We start from the raw sequence: 19494 nt of genomic DNA, 5'->3' as shown, positions 1-19494 counted from the left end.
ATACTGTTCTAATTTTGCATTGTGATAAAGGATTTTGTAAAAAAAAAAAAAGTAGTTTAGCAGTCAAGACACACACACAAAATAGATCCATAGACATATATTTGTCTATGAATAGATCCTATTAAAGACCATTTCTGAATTACATTGTTTAATCATAATTTGATCTTTTTTATAATATGAGAAAATATACGCAGTTGGCAACGTTGCAAAGTGTGTCCAAAGTCCGTTACATCGGATTTGTTGACAACTTTTTCAAGAGGCGGTAACATCGTTAATACAAGGAACGTTCAAAAGTAAGATCATACATGAACATTTTTTAAACGAATATTTATTTCGCTTGAATCATTCATTCGGATGCAACATTTATCAAGTGTAGATAGTGTTTTAACAAGATAGACGTTTATGTTTATAAAGTCAGTTTTCACAAAACTTATAAAGCATCAACAAGCTTTTTTCCTTTAGGACAGTATCGGAGCCGGTTTGTTTTTGGGTATTCCGTCAGAAATAAAGATTGTTAGCACCCTAGATCAAGCCTGATGGAGGCGGGTGTGGGTTCAAAGCCGGTTATATCGAGAGAACAGGGCTTCTATTTCTTCGTCTGGGTTAATTATAACTAAAAGAAAAGCATTCTATAAATAACAATATAGCTGTAGATCTTTTGGGTTTTCCCGATCCAAGACTCTCAAACTTAACTGGGCATTAAAAAGTTGGCATTACATAAGTATTGAAAGGTCTTAGTGTTTCACAATGGACTATGTCTCCCACTTAATAAATAGGCCTACACGACAGAGTTTGTAGAATGATTAATCTTATCTTATAAAATACAGAGGCTACTTAAAAAAAAATAAAAAGATGATTACGTCCTCCGCGTGTCCCTATGTCAGTATAGTCATGCATTATAATCAATAGGCCTAATAATAATAATAATAATCTTTATTATCCGTATGGAAATTTGTCTTACAATTTGTGCATTACACCAAACAAAAAAAAATTATAACTATAAGAAACCAAAGTGTACATTCACACCAGACTCACTCATAATTTACATGTGACAAAGTTTATACAAGATTGTTCTTATTTAATGATTTGATCGCCAGGGGAACAAAAGAGTGTTTGTGTCTGTTTGTCTTTGCTATCGGTGTCTTGTATCTCTTCTGTGATGGTAAAATGACTTGAACTTTGCCTAGTGATTGGTTTTCCTGGCTGATACAACCAACCCATTCCATGCTCTAATAGCACTATGGAAGAAGAAGCATTTGGTTGAGGAAGTTTAAAGATTTCACCAAAGGAAATGAAGTACACTTTCTTTTTGTGTGAAACAGACCTCAAATAGAACATTGGCCCAAAACCTCACGGTGTGCTATGTTCACGTGGCTTAGGCTACATCCCTAGATTTAGACTTCTTTGATGCCATTTAAGACTTCATATCAGTTTGAGGCAATCACCTGCATTGTCTGCCTTATTGCTATCCTATCTAGATATGAAATAGGCCTATGTAGTGGGGTAAACGCTATAGGCTGTTTACTATAAGCAGTGGCATTAGTTTGACGTAGTGCGATTATGATTAGTTAATGATGACACCACCACCATCACAACTTTAAAAAAAAAAATCACAATACATCGTACTATTTGTCGTTAGTTTTACAAAGCTTGTATCATCTCACTCTGCCTGTCTGTCTGGAAAAAACGTTTTGCATTATTTCAAGTTGAAACTTTAAAACATTAACATCAATTAAAAAAATTAACCAAGGTATAACAAATAAGGGAAATAGCTTCTGCATTATTGAAAGATTTAGTTGTAGGTGCGGAGCTCTTTCCCTTAGATAAGCTAAAAAATTAACTAATTCATTAATTAGTTGTATTTTATAAAATTTGTTTGATATAGGAAAAAGAAAATAAATCTTACAGTACGGATACACATTATATGCAAATGTGCAGTTTTTCCCTTTTTATATTATCTTTTTTTTTCTTTCGTTAAGTTTTGTTTTAAAATATATTTTACTTGTTTTAAGATAATGTATTGTTTTTGTAATATGCAAAGCATAGAGTCCACCTAATGAACACAGACGTAGCCTACATATACAATTATTGACAAAGAACGCTACCTGGACTGCAAAAGCACTACGCCAAACTATGTCAAACCCTTTGTGTTGAATTTCTCTGTTATTTCCGTCACTTATGGAGCTGTCCAGCGTTGTTGTTCTAACTACTCAAGGGTGGCACGGATGAAGATCTCCTTAAGTAGTTTTTGGGTCTTTTTTCTGATCTTTAATGTTGAGAATATCATTGGAGTTCCTTGTTTATGAAACAATTGATGGATCAACATCTTTCGGTGATTTGTATATTCTTGTCATCTCCCTTGGGACGAAGCACTGGCGTTGTCTGAGTTTCTCCTTCATTATTTCAAGGTTGTAGTGGTGTGAGTTTCTTCGACCAAACGAATTTCTTGTCGGTGTTGTAGGACTCCGACTTCCGGCAACGGTGTGCTACTGATCAGTACATCGATGTACTTCCTCTTATAGAAGAGGAACGTAAGCACTTGCGAGTTCGTTTGTTGGGTGCACTGGCGCTGGGAGACTCATCAAGGTGACTTGGTTGTTGAAGGTGTCTCAACTTTCCCCGTCGCAGGACGCTAGATGCTAGATCTACGTAGACTGTATTATTCAGAGGGGAAATGCCTGTTCAGAGCCTAGCCGTAGCGCTGTTTGTGTGTGTGTGAATGTCTTCTATTTTGTATACATTTACATCATGGGCGTAGCCGGGGGGGAAAGGGTGTTCAACACCCTCCCCCCCCCCAAATGAAATCAATGACAGATTTTTGTGGAAGCAGCTTGAAGGCAAATGCGCCGAAAGGCGCGGGGGGGGGGTGTCTAAGTCAGTAAGAATAGCACATTAGGTTTTTGAAATAAAACTTTTTAATAGTAGGAAAATGCACAGTAGATACCTCAGAATATGCATTTTGTTGGCTTTCAATACCAAAAATAGTGCTTGGCGGCGGGGCTCCTAGCGCTCCCCCAGACCCCCTCGCTGTCAATGACGGGGAGTCTACAATGTTTCCACTAACTCCAGGAAGAACCTATTCTAGGGCACAATAAACGTCTTCCGAAAGAATGAAGGGTCAGAATGTAATAAAGATTATGTATACACACACACATATACATACATATAATTTTTTTTTCGCGGGTGGGGGGCGAGTGGGGGGCGGGGGGAGAAAAAATATTGTGTAATTGCGTGAATGTGTCTGTGTGTGTATTGACCACTATTCCTAAATCCCTCCCCCATTTTATTCTAATATTTAAATTTTCTTTAAGTTTGTCTCTAAGTGCTGTGTAAATGTTTTTAGTTTTGTGATGTATTTGATTATCATTGTTTTGTAGGTGTCTGGTTAGTGATCTGTAAAAGGGGTTGACGTGGGTGCCAAAATAGTGGGGTGTGTTGTTTTGGATGGGGAGAATTTTGTTGAGTCTTAAACCGAAATAGTATAAGGTTATTGGAAAATTTAAAACAAAGTGCTTTAATATTTGTTTCGGTATCTTGTACGCTAATCCCCCTTTCTTTTTTTAACCTGTATTAGTGTGTTGTGTTTGATTTTGGCCAATGTGTTTCTGAATATAAATTTTCTAGTGATTATGTAAACAACTTGATGGCGCCCAAAAATTTTGTATTTGGTCATCAGTGTATAGCCTGCTAACTTCATAAAAACATACAAGATCACTAGAAAATTTTGCGTAATAACTTATTATAACAACCAATGAAACAATTCAAAAACAATAAACGTTAGTGAAATGACAACTCATATTATTAATTCATGTATTTTATCATGTAATAGGATACGCTAATATTAAACAAAGAAATAGCAATTATTTTCAAAAAGATAAGCTAATTTTATCTCTGTAATGACTTTTAAATTATTTATTTATTTATTTCCCTTATTTATTTTATTACATTTTTTTTTCTGTAAAAATCTGACAAGTTCGTATTTAGTACAACGATGTATTGACATTTTTGGAGTAATCTCCCATCAATAGATAGTATACAGCAGGGGTGGGCAACCTTTTAGCATCGAGGGCCGCATTGAAATATTTTGGGGATGAGGGGCCGCACACACACACACACACACACACACACATATATATATATGCACTTACAACTTAGAAATACGTTAGCTAACTCTGTATAATGTCTTTTAATTCATATTTATACTGTATTATGCTTTTTTTTTTCACACCCTAATTGAGGAAGCAAATTTCTAAAACTAATTTTACTTTTTTTTTTTAAACAAATTTGCTATTGTCATTTTACATCACAACCTTTAACCCCAAATGTACAGTTGTACTTAATTTGAAGTATATGTGTTCAAACTCGTTCCTAATGTACCGGAACTGTGGAACTAGTTTACTTGCTGTTATCCTTGTGACTGCTGTCAACTTACAGTCAGTCAACATCAATATTTGATGACACTTGTTTAGTTTCTACGAACAAAATGTTTGTTCATAAATATATGTTTACCCAAATAATTTGAAAGTTTAGCAGCAAAGTTTTTTTTAAAGTGTGGAAATACAGCTTATGACACCCATTAAACTCCCGTGGAAGAACTGACTGGAACTTCTCATTCAGGTCATAATTTGCATGGAATTATGTTCTTTGGAGCCTAATCAGTATCTACGCTAAATGGTGATCTAATGGTATTGAGAACTGGTTCTTGGCATATTAAAATTTGCTTTTATAAATTCCATAATTAATGAATCTAAAATAAGTCTTGAACTTTTAACCATTTCACTAGAAATAGTTTAACCTGTCAGCAAAGGAAAATGATAAAAAATGTTTTCACTTGTTGGCCTGGAGAAATTGCACTTACATTTCATATGCAAGCAACCCATTGCAGTAAGTGCTATGAATGACCATGAAATCTGTCTTCCACTCTTCATTAGAAATATTAGTAACAGAGTCACAGTCAATGTCCTTCAAGGAACATAAATCTTCAAGTACTTGTCGGAACTGCATATGGTGAATGCTTTCTTTCCCAACTGACGATACCAACGTTGATTTGACCTCATTAAATTAATTAAAGTTTTGGTTTATAAACTTTAATAAGTATTATATAAAAAGAGAAAATGCATTCTTCTATAATTCTACGACCTAATAAAGCATTTCCTGATAACATAAAAAAAAGTTATTGAAGTTTAATCAGAACAGAGTAGTGAAACACAAATGATCAAAATTGGGACCCTAGCTCTGTCAATATTTGTCGTGGGTTGCAGTGGATCCAAAATATGTTATTTTGCAAACTTTCTTGTTTACAGTTTATGGTTGAGATATTCTTTAAAACAACAAAACAACAAACAAACAGTTTTTCTCAGTCAAAGATCGCACTCCATCAATTGTTACACTTGCCATCTTGTTCCAAGCATACCCAACACTCAACACAGTTTTTCATGGCATTGAATAAATACTGGCTTGAGATTGTGTCTTAGATTTAGTATATTAAAGTACAGTCTATTAGCTTAATCTTTGTTTACTAGATACTTTTTATGAGACAGATTCAATAATTTATATAGATATTTAGAATTATTTTTAATATATTTTCATTTTTATATGTATATGCTGTGGGCATACCTTATTTCTGTAGGTGTGCGCGGGCCGGATAAAACACTCCGGCGGGCCGCATGTGGCCCGCGGGCCGTAATTTGCCCACCCCTAGTATACAGGAATACATTTTTCTTTGATTTGTTAGTTTACATTTTCAAAATATTTATGTCAGAAATGTAATTTGATAACCATAAGTATACAATAGAGGCTAAGACAAATTTTGTAATATGAAACATTTTAAATTCTTAGTTAATCTAATTTTGTACTCATTTTTAATTCAATTCAATTAGATAAGATAATTTTATTGATCCAATCAAATGGAAACTCAGTTTGTAACACTCTGACCGAAGGAGTTTTTAAATCTTTCAGTTTTAGTCCTAATGGAAAGGAGACGACCACTTCGTTCAGATCTGATGTAACAGTGGTTTAATGGGTGCAGGTTGTCTTTAAGAATCGTGAGTGTTTTAAAGCTCTTCAAGAGATGGTAGCTGTATTCGAGTGATATGCGATGCTTTTTTAATTAGCGACATGTTTTGTATCACCTATCACCCAATTATAGGAACAAAAAAAAGCATTTAACATATTGTTATAAATGTGTTCGCGACCCAGATAGAGGTAATCGTGCAGTTATCAGCTGACAATAGAAAGCACAGGCCAGCTCTAGGCGAGCGATTAACCATAACAAGGGACGACGCTTTAGGAATGATCTGTGTTCTGAACACTACTCATGCAATTCACGGGTAATAAGGTCATGTGATCATCCAGATGGGACGGGCGATGTTCTATCGCTTTTGAAAAAGATTTCGGGCTGCGTTAAGGGTGAAGGTTTTAGTGTCAAGTCGATTTACCATTTACGACTCAGTCCGGTACAGTGAGTCCAGAGTAAAGTCGGTCCGGAACTGTTGAATCCAGTAAGAGTCCAGGACGAAACGGAGAGGCCAGTAGAGTTTGGTACAGCAGTATAGAGCCGATACGGCAGTGCGGCCATCTATGGTGAAGCATTTGTACAATCACTGTTACGTGCTGCCAACTGTACAGTATTGGCTGTAAATTTATCAGACATTTAAGACTGATGCAGTCCCAGCTACGATGGGCAGGACACGTCTGCAGAATGGAAGACCGCTGCATCTATAAACAACCCCTGTATGGCCAATTAAGGGAAGAAAAGCGCTCACAACGAGGACAAATAAAACGCATTAAAGACATCATCAAAGCTTCTCTGAAAGCGTTCAGCATAAACCCAGCCTCCTGGGAGACAGAAGCATATGACAGCGCATCATGGCGTCGCTCTGTAAAAACTGGTGCACAAATTGCCGATGAAAAGAGAGCAGAACTGGCAGAAGAAAAGCGCCAGAGAAGAAAAGCAAGGCCAATGACACTATCTCCAGCCGAACATTTTGGGCCAGCGACATGAGGAGGCACAAATCCCCAGTGCAAAGCCCTCAGCCCACTGGATGACAAGAGTGGTCCTCATCGAACCATACTATAAAGTAGAATGTAAGGCGTATGGATGGATGTATGCGCCGAATAGAAATCAAAACCGTTTGACCAATCTTGATAAAACTTGACATAAATGTTTCTTAGGTACTAACTTAGACCGAAGTGTATGTATTGTAGCCCTAAAACAAATTTAAGACCCTTAAAAAAAAGTTGACCAACTCTATGAAAGCATTACAACTTCAGCGATCTATGCCATATGTTTGCCATGTTTACAAGAGAAAAGATCGAAAGGATCTAGATCTAGATTTCATTTTAAGAACTACACTTTGCGCACATGAAAATACAAAATATAGTCCATTGATTTCATTATTTAATATAATTAACCTTCAAATTTGTGTTTCAAAAGCATTTTTTTACATAAATTCGTTCCTTATATCTGCGAATTTAGAATTTCTGACGTACATTCTTTCATTAGACATTACCGTAATGTTACACATCTTTCTTTTCCAAGATCTAAAACTCTAATTCAAATCTAAGAAGATAGAACTTCTCTTCGCAAATATAGTTTTATACTTTAACACATGAACATACTAATATAGTCCATTCATTTCATATTTTAATCAAATTAACATTCAAATTTGTTTTTGTAAAGCATTTTTTATACATTCGTTCGCTAAAGCTGCGAAGCCGTGTTGAGATATATTTGAAGTTTCTTTCATTAATCGCGTACATCTAAAAAAAAAAAAGTCACGCATGCGCAGAGCGAAGCCTTCACGCACGCGCAGAATGAAATCTTTCCAAGCTAATATTTAACTCTAGATTAGTGTAGATCTAGATTATGTCTAACCCAAGATCTACTTTATACTTTAAAACATGAACATACAAAATTAAGTATTTTCGTTTCAAATTTTAATCAAATAGATCTATATGTAGGCCTACAAGCAAATGTTTTTATTTCAAAAAATGGATTGAAGTCGATTAGCTATTTTGATGGCTCCATTCATATTATTTTTACATTTACGAAATCCGCATTCACTTTACTTATAACATTATTATATCGTTTAATTGTTTCCAAAACACTTTCAGTGACTTTATCGACAGTGATACGCGAATTAATACACGCGGGCCGCGGGTAATATATGTCTATTTGGAACCTGAGTCGCGCTGTGCAGTGTTTTACGAGAGCCTGATCAGGGGAGAGTTGTTACAATGTTGCTAAATTGTTGTTGTTGTTTTTGTTTTTTTTCATTCACCGAGCGCCAAAACACTTTGCAACTGATCGATGTTTTTCATGCTAAGACTCTAGTTCCAAAGATTTACTCACAATATCGACACACTAAACAAATAAGTTGAATCCTTTATTTTGACAACTTATCGTCATCCCATAGAACTGATATTTCGCAAATAAACTCGAGCTGAGAGACAAACACATTAAAATAAATCAGAAAGCTCATTTCATAAAACATTTAGTTGAATTTTTTTAAAAAAAATTCACCATTCAAGCCCGATGTTCTATCTACAGGACTCAAGAGTAGCAGTGAGATTCATTTCGCATATGGCCTCCCTTATGTTAAGGTATGATACATTTTTTAATAATAATTTTTACCTTATTTTATATTTAAAGTAGAAATAATTTTTTTTTAAATAATATATAACGTTATTTGTTTTATTACAGGATAAGCTTATAACGCCAAAAGTAAGCTACATGACCCCCTGAACTTGTCATTGACAATTAAGACCCCCACCTCTCAGAAAAATCAAGATTGCCTCTGTGATCAAAATGAAGATCATGGTGATAGGGGCCACCGGCCCAACCGGACTTTTAATCATTTCTGAAGCTCTTGCTCGAGGCTATGATGTGACAGCACTGGTTAGGAGTCCGGAAAAGATGACCATGATGCATCCAAAATTAAAAGTAAGTTTTGACTGAAACAATCTATATATGTTTTATTATATAGCAAAGAATGTATGTAATCGTGAAAACTCCACTGAGAGAGAAAAAGAGACATTTGAGGAAGAAGAGAGAGAGAAAGAACAAATGAAGGAAGGGAAAATGAGAGAGAGAGAGCAAATAGAGGAGGCGCACTCTGTATTGTACACAATATTTACACGTTTTGTTTACGACATCAAACGTAATTTGGTTCTGAGCTCTTGTAGACAATGTAAATGGGTAGAAAATGTCGTAAGAAACTATAATCGAGGTCGAGAGTCAGGCTGGACTTCATAGCCTTGATGGAAATTCCAAAATAAAACCTGCAGCCATATCAGTGTACTTAGACACTGTGGTCGACATTTTGGTCTAAAGAGTGTTTTGGTCTGCGCAACCAATTTCCACTATAAAAATACTTAATGCAGGAAGGGTGGGAAGCGTGGTCGAGAGGCTAAGTACGCTTGAACTTGGCTTGTCTTGTCTACTTATGAAGGAGGCTCGAGGTTTGACACTCGACTTGGGCAGATTTATGTTTACTTAGCGCCTAAAGGCCCAAACCTTCTCCCAGATACCCTTATAATCTCCACAAATGAGATTGGACCAAAGCGCTCTGAGCATGATATAAGCATGAAAGTAGCGCCATAGAAAAGCTATGATTATTAAGGGTACTTCACAACGTTAAATTAAACAAAACTGGTTAAGACCATGGCATAACTTAGCCTGTGTGTGTCCCACATAGTTTTGCGACGAAGAGTATTATATATATATATATATAGATAGATATACTACTTTAGTTCCATTTCGCACATCCATGAAAAGTCCACTAAAGTCTGGTCACCTTTCTAAATTATCAAAGCTGATATGTGTTCAGAAAGAGAACCTTCATATTACAAACCGCTTATTTTGCTGAAAGGTTGTTCAGGCTGACATACTCAAGTCCGAAGACGTCGCTGAGAATCTAAAAGGCTGTGATGCAGTGCTGTCAGCAGTAGGAAGTCGTGCTGGCATGATGTCCCACTGCGATGTTTACTCCAAAAGCGGCGAGGCGGTGGTCAATGCAATGAGGCAAGCAGGAGTCAAGAGGTTTATTGCCATCACATCTTGGGCAACTAGAGGTAGGCAATGACACACATTCTTTTTTTAGTCTATGAACATCTCTGAGCTCTCTTGTATTGAGGCACATTCCTCGTACCATATGCTAGGACAAATTTGTACAAATACTCCTTCTTCCCTAGTGCTATTAGAGCATGGAATGGGTTGCCTGAGCTAGCCAGGAAAACCAGTGACTTGGCAGAATTTAAGTCATTGGTTAATATGCATGACTAAATGCATGACGCGTAGGACGTAATCATCTTCTTTTTTGAAGTAACGTCTCTATTATATAAGATAAGATGAAACACTTTTTTTATATATATAAATAGGGGATTTTCATTTTCAAACTCTCTGTTACATTTTGATTTCTTCCCATTCGGTTTACGTTCTAAAGTACTAGAATCTTTTTCATGCAAGATGTCTTTTCAAAACATACACAAATTCTTAGACAGTTTGCACACATTAAAGCACAGTTACATAAGATCAGGATGGGGTGGTCGGCTCCTCTCCATTAAGGCTAGAACAGAAATATTTTGAAACTCCTTTATCCCACTTTCAGTCAAGGTGTTTCAATGTCACTTGTCGTCACCTGGAAATATGTAGAAGCCTAATTCCTAAAGCGCTGGTCGTGTGTGTGTGTGTGTGTGTATGCGCGCGTATGTGAATGTTGTTCGTGTTGCATCTTTATTGTTATTTTTATAGTAGTAATGGTGAGGTGGACAAATGTTCTGCAATTCCATTTGTTTGGACCAATAAAATTATCTGATCTTATCATATCTTTAAAAAAAAACTGAGAAAAAGAAGAGAAAGTGATATGAAGAAATGTGGCGTGGATATTATGGAGCTTTAAAGAAAACGTGAGCAAATGAAAAGCGGAAGATTGTGGAAGATTATGAAAAACACAGACAAGATGGGCATTGCCAAAGAGTTTATGTTTAAAGATCATTGTTGTCAAGTAAAATTAAAAAAATGGCTAAAAGTCAAAAAAAAAAGATAATTTAAGCTTTTAAAATATGTAGCTCGTCAATACTTCCGTATTATGTATACTAGGTACCATGGGCGTAGCCAGGATTTTTTTCGAGGGGGGGGTGGTTGCTAGGTACTTGGGAGACCATATTCATGAACACCCTCCCCAAGCCACCAATATAGAATTATTATTAATCACAAGTCTTAAGGAGGTGTTATTATTTCTGTTGAGAAGGTTGTGAATCTAATGTGACTTGAGTTACTGTTAATTTTTAAATATCTTAAGTCGCGAGTCCTAAGTATAAACACACTCATAAACAGATTAAACAGAATAAGTTAATCCGGCCTTTTAGGAACACAACAATTTATATTTAAAAAATTAATGGCACAGTCCACATCATGGGCGTAGCTAGGATTTTTTTGTTAGCGGGGGGGGGGATTACATTGGGGGGGGGGTTGAACCCCAAACACCTCCCCACCTGGCTACGCCCATGGTCCACATCGTCAGCTAGAAGAAAATAGTCCTTCCCTACGTATTACTTACTACAAGAGGTCTCTCTCGTCAGTTACTCTGTCTCCTAGCTATTTCCTTTCCAAGTTTTTAACGTACCGTTGCGTCACTAAGGAAATTCCCGATTAATCCCCACATCTACGCGTCTTACAATTGAGTCATTACACAAGATTAACAAAAGTATGCACTTATCTTTTCACATAAACTGTGTTCAAACTTGAGTTAAATTCTACACTAAATCACATGATCCATCTTTCATTACTATTAATATAAGATTTACATTTTGTTTTTAGATTCCTCGGACGTGCCTTTCATTTGGAGATGGGTTGTGAAACCAGTATTGCTATTTTTTATGAAAAATGTTTTGAATGATATGAGGATGTTGGAAGATTACTTACAGAAGGAGTGCAGTGACATTGACTACACGGTGGTCAAACCTCCAAGTTTGACCAACAACACTTCTAAAGGTAATCCTAGGATCCTATCAGTGTTGTGCATATAACTTTAACATTAGTGTCTATAAAAAGCAGAATATTACTAAGTTTAAAATAAAGTACAATATCAGACAAATAAGGCACATGGGTTGAATTCACTTAGTGATGTGTACACCAATTATTATTGTTTAATTTATTTTTTACTAATAACGACATACGTGGATCAAAATTGGTATATCGCAAAAATCCATCAAATCATAACTAGAAATGTACTGTTTTCTGGATGTCTGTGTGTAATGGACACTAATATCCTGATCATTTATCTTATTCATTATAGATTTGGTCACCCTTCTGTAAAAACAGCTAAGATCATGCATCTGTTATAGTAGAGTTGTAGATTTGATCAAATAACCATGCTAGTATCAGGAGTTTACTGCTAGTAAGATTTGATCAAATAACCATACTAGTATCAGGGGTTTACTGCTAGTAAGATTTGATCAAATAACCATACTAGTATCAGGAGTTTACTGCTAGTAAGATTTGATCAAATAACCATACTAGTATCAGGAGTTTACTGCTAGTAAGATTTGATCAAATAACCATACTAGTATCAGGAGTTTACTGCTAGTAAGATTTGATCAAATAACCATACTAGTATCAGGAGTTTACTGCTAGTAAGATTTGATCAAATAACCATACTAGTATCAGGAGTTTACTGCTAGTAAGATTTGATCAAATAACCATACTAGTATCAGGAGTTTACTGCTAGTAAGATTTGATCAAATAACCATACTAGTATCAGGAGTTTACTGCTAGTAAGATTTGATCAAATAACCATACTAGTATCAGGAGTTTACTGCTAGTAAGATTTGATCAAATAACCATACTAGTATCAGGAGTTTACTGCTAGTAAGATTTGATCAAATAACCATACTAGTATCAGGAGTTTACTGCTAGTAAGATTTGATCAAATAACCATACTAGTATCAGGAGTTTACTGCTAGTAAGATTTGATCAAATAACCATACTAGTATCAGGAGTTTACTGCTAGTAAGATTTGATCAAATAACCATACTAGTATCAGGAGTTTACTGCTAGTAAGATTTGATCAAATAACCATACTAGTATCAGGAGTTTACTGCTAGTAAGATTTGATCAAATAACCATACTAGTATCAGGAGTTTACTGCTAGTAAGATTTGATCAAATAACCATACTAGTATCAGGAGTTTACTGCTAGTAAGATTTGAAAAAAAAAAGCTTTTGTTTTCAAGTAGCATTTCACCTAGTTAATTTGTAAAACTTTTTTTCCCCCCAAAGATCGTATATGTTTAAAGTAGCTTGCCGCCAATGAGGAGTATGCATCTGTGAATGTACACTTCTTGCAAAAGAGACATTAGGAAACTGTGTATCGGCTTTGGTTTAAAAAGATTATGCCCCCGATTGCCCCCTTCTGTCTCAAAAGTCTGTCTCCTGTCTTAAACGTCTGTCTCCTGTCTTAAATGTCTGTTTCCAAACTCTTCCTCTGTTTCAAAAGTCTGTCTCCTGTCTTAAAAGTCTGTCTTCTGTCTTAAAAGTCCGTCTCCAAGCTCTCCTTCTTTCTTAAAAGCCTGTCTTCAATCTATCCTTTCTTAAAAGTCTGTCGCCTTCTGTCTTGAGAATCTGTTTCTTTTGCCCAGATGATTGATTTTAAATACCTATTACAACAGAACCATATAGATTTTGCATTTTTACAGTTAAATTCAAGCTTCATGCCGCTCCTTGCGTATGAGGCGCTATGAGCTATTCAAAAGATTAAAATAAATTGCTTCGTAAGGATTAGCTATTCTAATTTACCTAGGGTCCCGCACCCCCCCTCCCTTAAGCTGAAGCTCTAATAAAATCTTCTCCTCAATCTTTCACTTTTTTTTTCTAAGGTAACAAAATCATTGCCAAAGAAGGTCAATACATTTCCAGTGGACAAAGTGCAATCTCTAGACAGGATGTCGCCAAGTTCATGTTAGATCACATCACTCACCAAGGTTCTTTCCAGAAATTAATCTCTATTGCAATATCCAATGAGAAGAACTGAAACAGAAATACGAAATGTCATCGCAAAGTGCCAACTTTGTCACGTGCTTTATTTCTACCTAAGTTATAAATATGTTTTTTAATCATGACACTAAATTTCGTTGGGAAGATGAGTGATTCATGAGTGATTCATGAGTGATTCAAATGAACAAGCAATATAAAAGAAGTTGTTTTTAAAGACAATTCCTCCTTTATGAAGCTGATGACTTTTCGTAAGAGTGATTAGTTAAGCTTAACTAATGAAGTCACCTTCACCTATCCCTTAGTCTGTTGGACCGTTGGGGCACCATACAAGTACTGTCAACCGTCTTTCTCCATTCCTCTGTGTCCATTCTTTGATATTGTCTTCACATCGCGTTCTCTGTCTTCTTTTTCTTCTTTTTCCTGGTTCTGCTCCATGAAGGAAGGTCTGTGCGAGCCCTGAGGACCTTGTGATGTGGCCATAGAGTTTAAGTTTAAGTTTTCTACAGTGTTTAGCAGGTCATCGTGGGGTCTAATTGCTGTATTAATCCTGTTTCCTATCTCTTCATTCTTGATGCGGTCTTTGTAAGTGACACCTACGATCTTTTTGTAGCATCTTGGTCCCAATGCTTGGATCCGCTTACCAAATGAGATCATGACCGTAAATAAAACTAAAGAATTATAGATTTAAAAAAAAAGGTATATTTTTAACCCCACAGCTATTTCCCCTCCCCGCGATAAAAAACAAATCCTGGTGAAGCGAATGTATAAATGTACTCAAAGTATTTACAAATCTAATGCTAGGCCTATATATAGATCCAGACTTAGAAGGCGGTGTGCAGACTGTTTCCCAACGTCTAATGATTTATTGAACTCTTTAATGAAAACACGCGGAATACCCACTGACCAATCCTATACTCTTAGGCGAGCAATTCTGATATGTATATATATAAATTTTATTTCGAAAACGGCTCTAATGATTTTCTTTAAAACTTCAAGGTTATGTATGTAAAGGAGAAAAAAATTCTAAACTCATTGGCCACAAGGGGAAAACTCGAGGTCGACCGTTATATCGGTTTGAAAATATTTCATTAAGGAAAAATTAATTTTGGCTAGAATGTTTTATGAATGAAAATTTTCCATGACGCCAAACAGGGAAAACACCGCTTACGTCACTAGGCTTATATCAGTAAATTAATATATGTCTTTGCCAACATGAACAACTTTTAATGAATCAGTCGGGCTAATTAAACATTTGCGCATCATCTTACTGTTGATTGATATATTATGGAACCATGGAAGAGAAATCATGGAATTACATTTGATTAATTATTGTATTTTTTGGGTGCTTTATACATTGTTCACACGTTCCGTGGAGATATGTAGGTAGGTTTTACTTTGTTGTTATTGAACTGGTGAATTATTACAATATGTTTAATCTTCGAAGTCTACTGACCCATACCGAAACAAAGGAAATGGTCATAACACAGCTTCTCACACTGACATGATCTCCAGCTCGCGGTCAACGTTGTGCCTCTTTTGGTTTAACCATAACCTCGGAAAAACGGAAGTCATGTTCCGGAATTCACCCAATAAAATCAACTCAGCCCCAAAGATCATCGTGAATGGACACGCGTGGTAGACAACTTCACAAATCTGGAAAGCATAGTTTCATATGACACATTGCTTTTAAGGGAGGTTGATAAGCGTCTGATCAGGGCCAGTAGTACTTTTGGACGCCTCCAAGCAAGAGTTAGGCGAAATAAATTGTTACGCCTGACTACAAGATCAGTGTCTACCAAGCAGTGGTTCTCTTTACTTCTCTATGTGGATCTGAGACATGGGTACTTGATAGAAAGCAACTAAGACTTCTTGAACGCTTTCACCAAAGATGTTTGCACACCATCGTGGACATACTGTGGCAAGACCGCGATGTTTTAGCGAACGCCGGTATGAACTTCCCAACAGTCACGCTGGGAAGAGTACGTATACTGTATGGAGCTCTAACATCTGCCAAAGGCTTTTTAGTGAGCTTAAAGGTGTTCGACACATAACAGAGGTGCTCCATGGGAAACGCAATGCTTTTAAGTCTATAAGGAAAAAATCCCCCATTTAAGTTGTTACGAAGTGTATGTTTGACCCAATATCGTAGAGATGTTGCATCACTTGATGTTTCGTACTAAAGCCATAATTAATATACTAATTGCAATATTAAATGTCTGAACGTAACCATTTGAGAAGTTTCACTGCAAAGACCTTCTTCCAAGCCAATAACAGGTCAATAGTTTTACGCAAAATGATTATACGACACGACGTGAGCTGTGGTATTTCTACACTGTTGTAGGACTTAAGAGACTATCTATTCTAATCGCCATGTACAATGACATGTAGGGTCAAAACTAAGAGAAAACAAGAGCAGCTCTTCAGATTGGTTCTTTATCCGATCGTTCATTTTCGTACTTACAAAAATATTTCCAAAATGACTTAGGGTATTTACCCTCCTTATGAAAGTATTCAACCAAGTGAAGCTCGGTCACCTGGTACTGTCTGTTTAAGATAATGATTGTGCAGACCAAATTTAATTTTAAAAGATAGTATTTCAAAAAATTATAACGTTCAAGCTAGAGTTTTCCCATTGTGACCAATTAACTAGTAAATCTTTTCCCAAAGGTATACAACAACTGTTAAATGTCTAGGAAAATTATTAGAACTGTTTTTGAGATCCGTGTCCAGATTCCAGTTTCCTTGAGGAGTTAGCGAGCTGAATAGAGGAATTGTAACAATAAAATCGTACACAACCTTTTATAAATTTGTTTACGAACAAACACAAACAAAAAGTTACATAACTTAATTTGAATTTCCCGCTTGTATTAAATATATAGATCAGAAGTATATTGTATTGCGGACTATAGGCCTATAGATATTTATAGTATTGTAGAATTTATTTCTAGATTAGTTTATTTATTACAGGATAATTAATATAGTAATTTTACTGTATATTTGAAGCAATGTGGAAAGTATTGTAAATACCTTGGATCAATAAAGTTTTTTCTGACAAAGCAAAATGTATTACTGCCTGGTATTGGGAGAGAACGAGACCACACATAGTGGTGGCCATACAGGTCCTAAAAATCATAGCGGTGGCCAAACATGTCCCAATAATCATAGTGGTGGCCTACTGGTCACAACTAATCATAGCGGTGGCCATACAGGTCCCTTCAAATCATAGCGGTGGCCATACAGGTCCCTTCAAATCATAGCGGTGGCCATACAGGTCACAACTAATCATAGCGGTAGCCATGCAGGTCCCTTCAAATCATAGCGGTGGCCATACAGGTCACAACTAATCATAGCGGTGGCCATACAGGTCACAACTAATCATAGTGGTGGCCTACTGGTCACAACTAATCATAGCGGTGGCCATACAGGTCCCTTCAAATCATAGCGGTGGCCATACAGGTCCCTTCAAATCATAGCGGTGGCCATACAGGTCACAACTAATCATAGCGGTAGCCATGCAGGTCCCTTCAAATCATAGCGGTGGCCATACAGGTCACAACTAATCATAGCGGTGGCCATGCCGGTCCTGTCAAATCATAGCGGTAGCCATGCAGGTCCCTTCAAATCATAGCGGTGGCCATACAGGTCACAACTAATCATAGCGGTGGCCATACAGGTCACAACTAATCATAGCGGTGGCCATACAGGTCTCAACTAATCATAGCGGTGGCCATGCAGGTCCCTTCAAATTATAGCAGTGGTCATACAGGCTGCTTTTGAAATCGGTCACTGTCTTATGGGTGCAGATTTTGCTCGTATCTTAAAAATAAAAAGATTACGTTTCTCGGTGCAGCTGTAGTAGAGATTCAGTTGGTCTCTGTGACGTAAGACTGGAAGAAGTCTTAACCCTTAGAGTGCTGAGCTGTTATACAATGAGTGTATACAAAATGGAATTGCAATTCTGATGATTAGAGGCTAAAGTACCACACGCGTTTTAAGGGTTAACTCACTCCCCCATCTCTCTGTCTAGCTGCAATCTTTTACACGTTATTTCCTCCACTTTCCACTCTCGTATCAAGTTCAAACTGTGATAGTGAGGTAAATAACAAAAAAAAAAAAAAAAGAAGATAAGTCTGTAATTGATAAGATAAAATTATCCACATTTCCTATATTCTGCACAATGGATACACCAAACGACCAACTTTTTACATTTTTCCACGCATTTTGAAATTTTTCTGTCATATCAAACGGTTGAATCATCTATATCTCAAAGGTGTCTAAGATATAAATATACCATCTCAAGGGTGTCAGTACAACAATATATATTTACCATATCAAGGGTGTCATTACAAAAGATATAAATATACTATCTCAAGGGTGTCACTACAACAGATATAATTACAACATCTCAAGGGTGTCAGTACAACAGATATAATTACAACATCTCAAGGGTGTCAGTACAACAGATATAATTACAACATCTCAAGGGTGTCAGTACAACAGATATAATTACAACATCTCAAGGGTGTCAGTACAACAGATATAATTACAACATCTCAAGGGTGTCAGTACAACAGATATAATTACAACATCTCAAGGGTGTCAGTACAACAGATATAATTACAACATCTCAAGGGTGTCAGTACAACAGATATAATTACAACATCTCAAGGGTGTCAGTACAACAGATATAATTACTACATATCAAGGGTGTCAGTACAACAGATATAATTACAACATCTCAAGGGTGTCAGTACAACAGATATAATTACAACATCTCAAGGGTGTCAGTACAACAGATATAAATATAGCATACATCTCAATGGCGTCAAAACAGCAAATATAAATATACCATCACAATGGTGTCGTTATAACAGATATAATTATAACATCTCAAGGGTGTCAGTACAACAGATATAAATATACCATCTCAAGGGTGTCAAAACAGCAGATATAAATATAGCATACATCTCAATGGCGTCAAAACAGCAGATATAAATATACCATCTCAAGGGTGCCATTAAAACAAATATAAATATACCATCTCAAATTTGTCGAATACAGCAGATATTAATATACCATCACTATAGGATGTCAATACAACTGATATAAATGTACCATCTCTGGCTACCACAAGAAAAGCGGAATTAAAACCCAAGTAAGGGGAAACTGTAAAAACTAAACCATGACCGAAGAGTCGACATCATTGGTAGTGTTTCAGCTAACTAAAAAAAAAAAACGATTCATTATCATAGCCGACTGCTAAAGGAAAACAAAATCAGAACAAAAGTAGAAAATGCAGTAATCGATACAATCCGATCTATGGAATCAAGCTTTTTCAAACATCGGGCCAACATTTCAATATAGGAAATGATATTGTGCTAATCTCCGACCACATATAGGCCTAATAATATAATTCTTGTAATCTCACAGATCAAAAACATTCATTAAAGAAGAAAAGAATAATTAGCATTAGATGTAGGTCTAAATTTGTATATTAAA

At 36.2% G+C, this 19494-nt stretch overlaps 1 protein-coding gene across 2 annotated transcripts; it reads left to right on the top strand.

The window, feature by feature from the left end:
• Nucleotides 1-217: 217 nt before the first annotated feature.
• LOC106071549 (uncharacterized) lies at nucleotides 218-17046 on the top strand. Of its 2 annotated transcripts, none has more exons than XM_056013009.1 (6): nucleotides 218-293; nucleotides 8552-8604; nucleotides 8705-8944; nucleotides 9873-10074; nucleotides 11822-11995; nucleotides 13878-17046. In XM_056013009.1, exons 3-6 carry the CDS (start codon nucleotides 8810-8812, stop codon nucleotides 14030-14032), a joined length of 666 nt encoding a protein of 221 aa, XP_055868984.1. In that variant the 5' UTR covers nucleotides 218-293; nucleotides 8552-8604; nucleotides 8705-8809; the 3' UTR covers nucleotides 14033-17046. The 2 variants fall into 2 exon arrangements, with proteins under 2 accessions (XP_055868984.1, XP_055868985.1); XM_056013010.1 differs by lacking the exon at nucleotides 218-293 and adding an exon at nucleotides 390-413.
• The last annotated feature ends 2448 nt before the right edge of the window (nucleotides 17047-19494 follow it).

The sequence above is a fragment of the Biomphalaria glabrata genome, chromosome 15 (assembly GCF_947242115.1).
Source record: "Biomphalaria glabrata chromosome 15, xgBioGlab47.1, whole genome shotgun sequence".
NCBI classification, from domain to species: Eukaryota; Metazoa; Mollusca; class Gastropoda; family Planorbidae; genus Biomphalaria; species Biomphalaria glabrata.
This window is presented reverse-complemented; position numbering and strand designations above follow the sequence as displayed.

What these genes read in the sequence shown, in the direction of transcription:
- LOC106071549 (XM_056013009.1), top strand. Translation starts at nt 8,810, where the DNA reads ATGAAGATCATGGTGATAGGGGCCACCGGCCCAACCGGACTTTTAATC. An exon ending in TGATGCATCCAAAATTAAAA is followed by an intron (nt 8,945 to 9,872) that starts GTAAGTTTTGAC and finishes TTTTGCTGAAAG; the next exon opens with GTTGTTCAGGCTGACATACT. An exon ending in GACCAACAACACTTCTAAAG is followed by an intron (nt 11,996 to 13,877) that starts GTAATCCTAGGA and finishes TTTTTTTCTAAG; the next exon opens with GTAACAAAATCATTGCCAAA.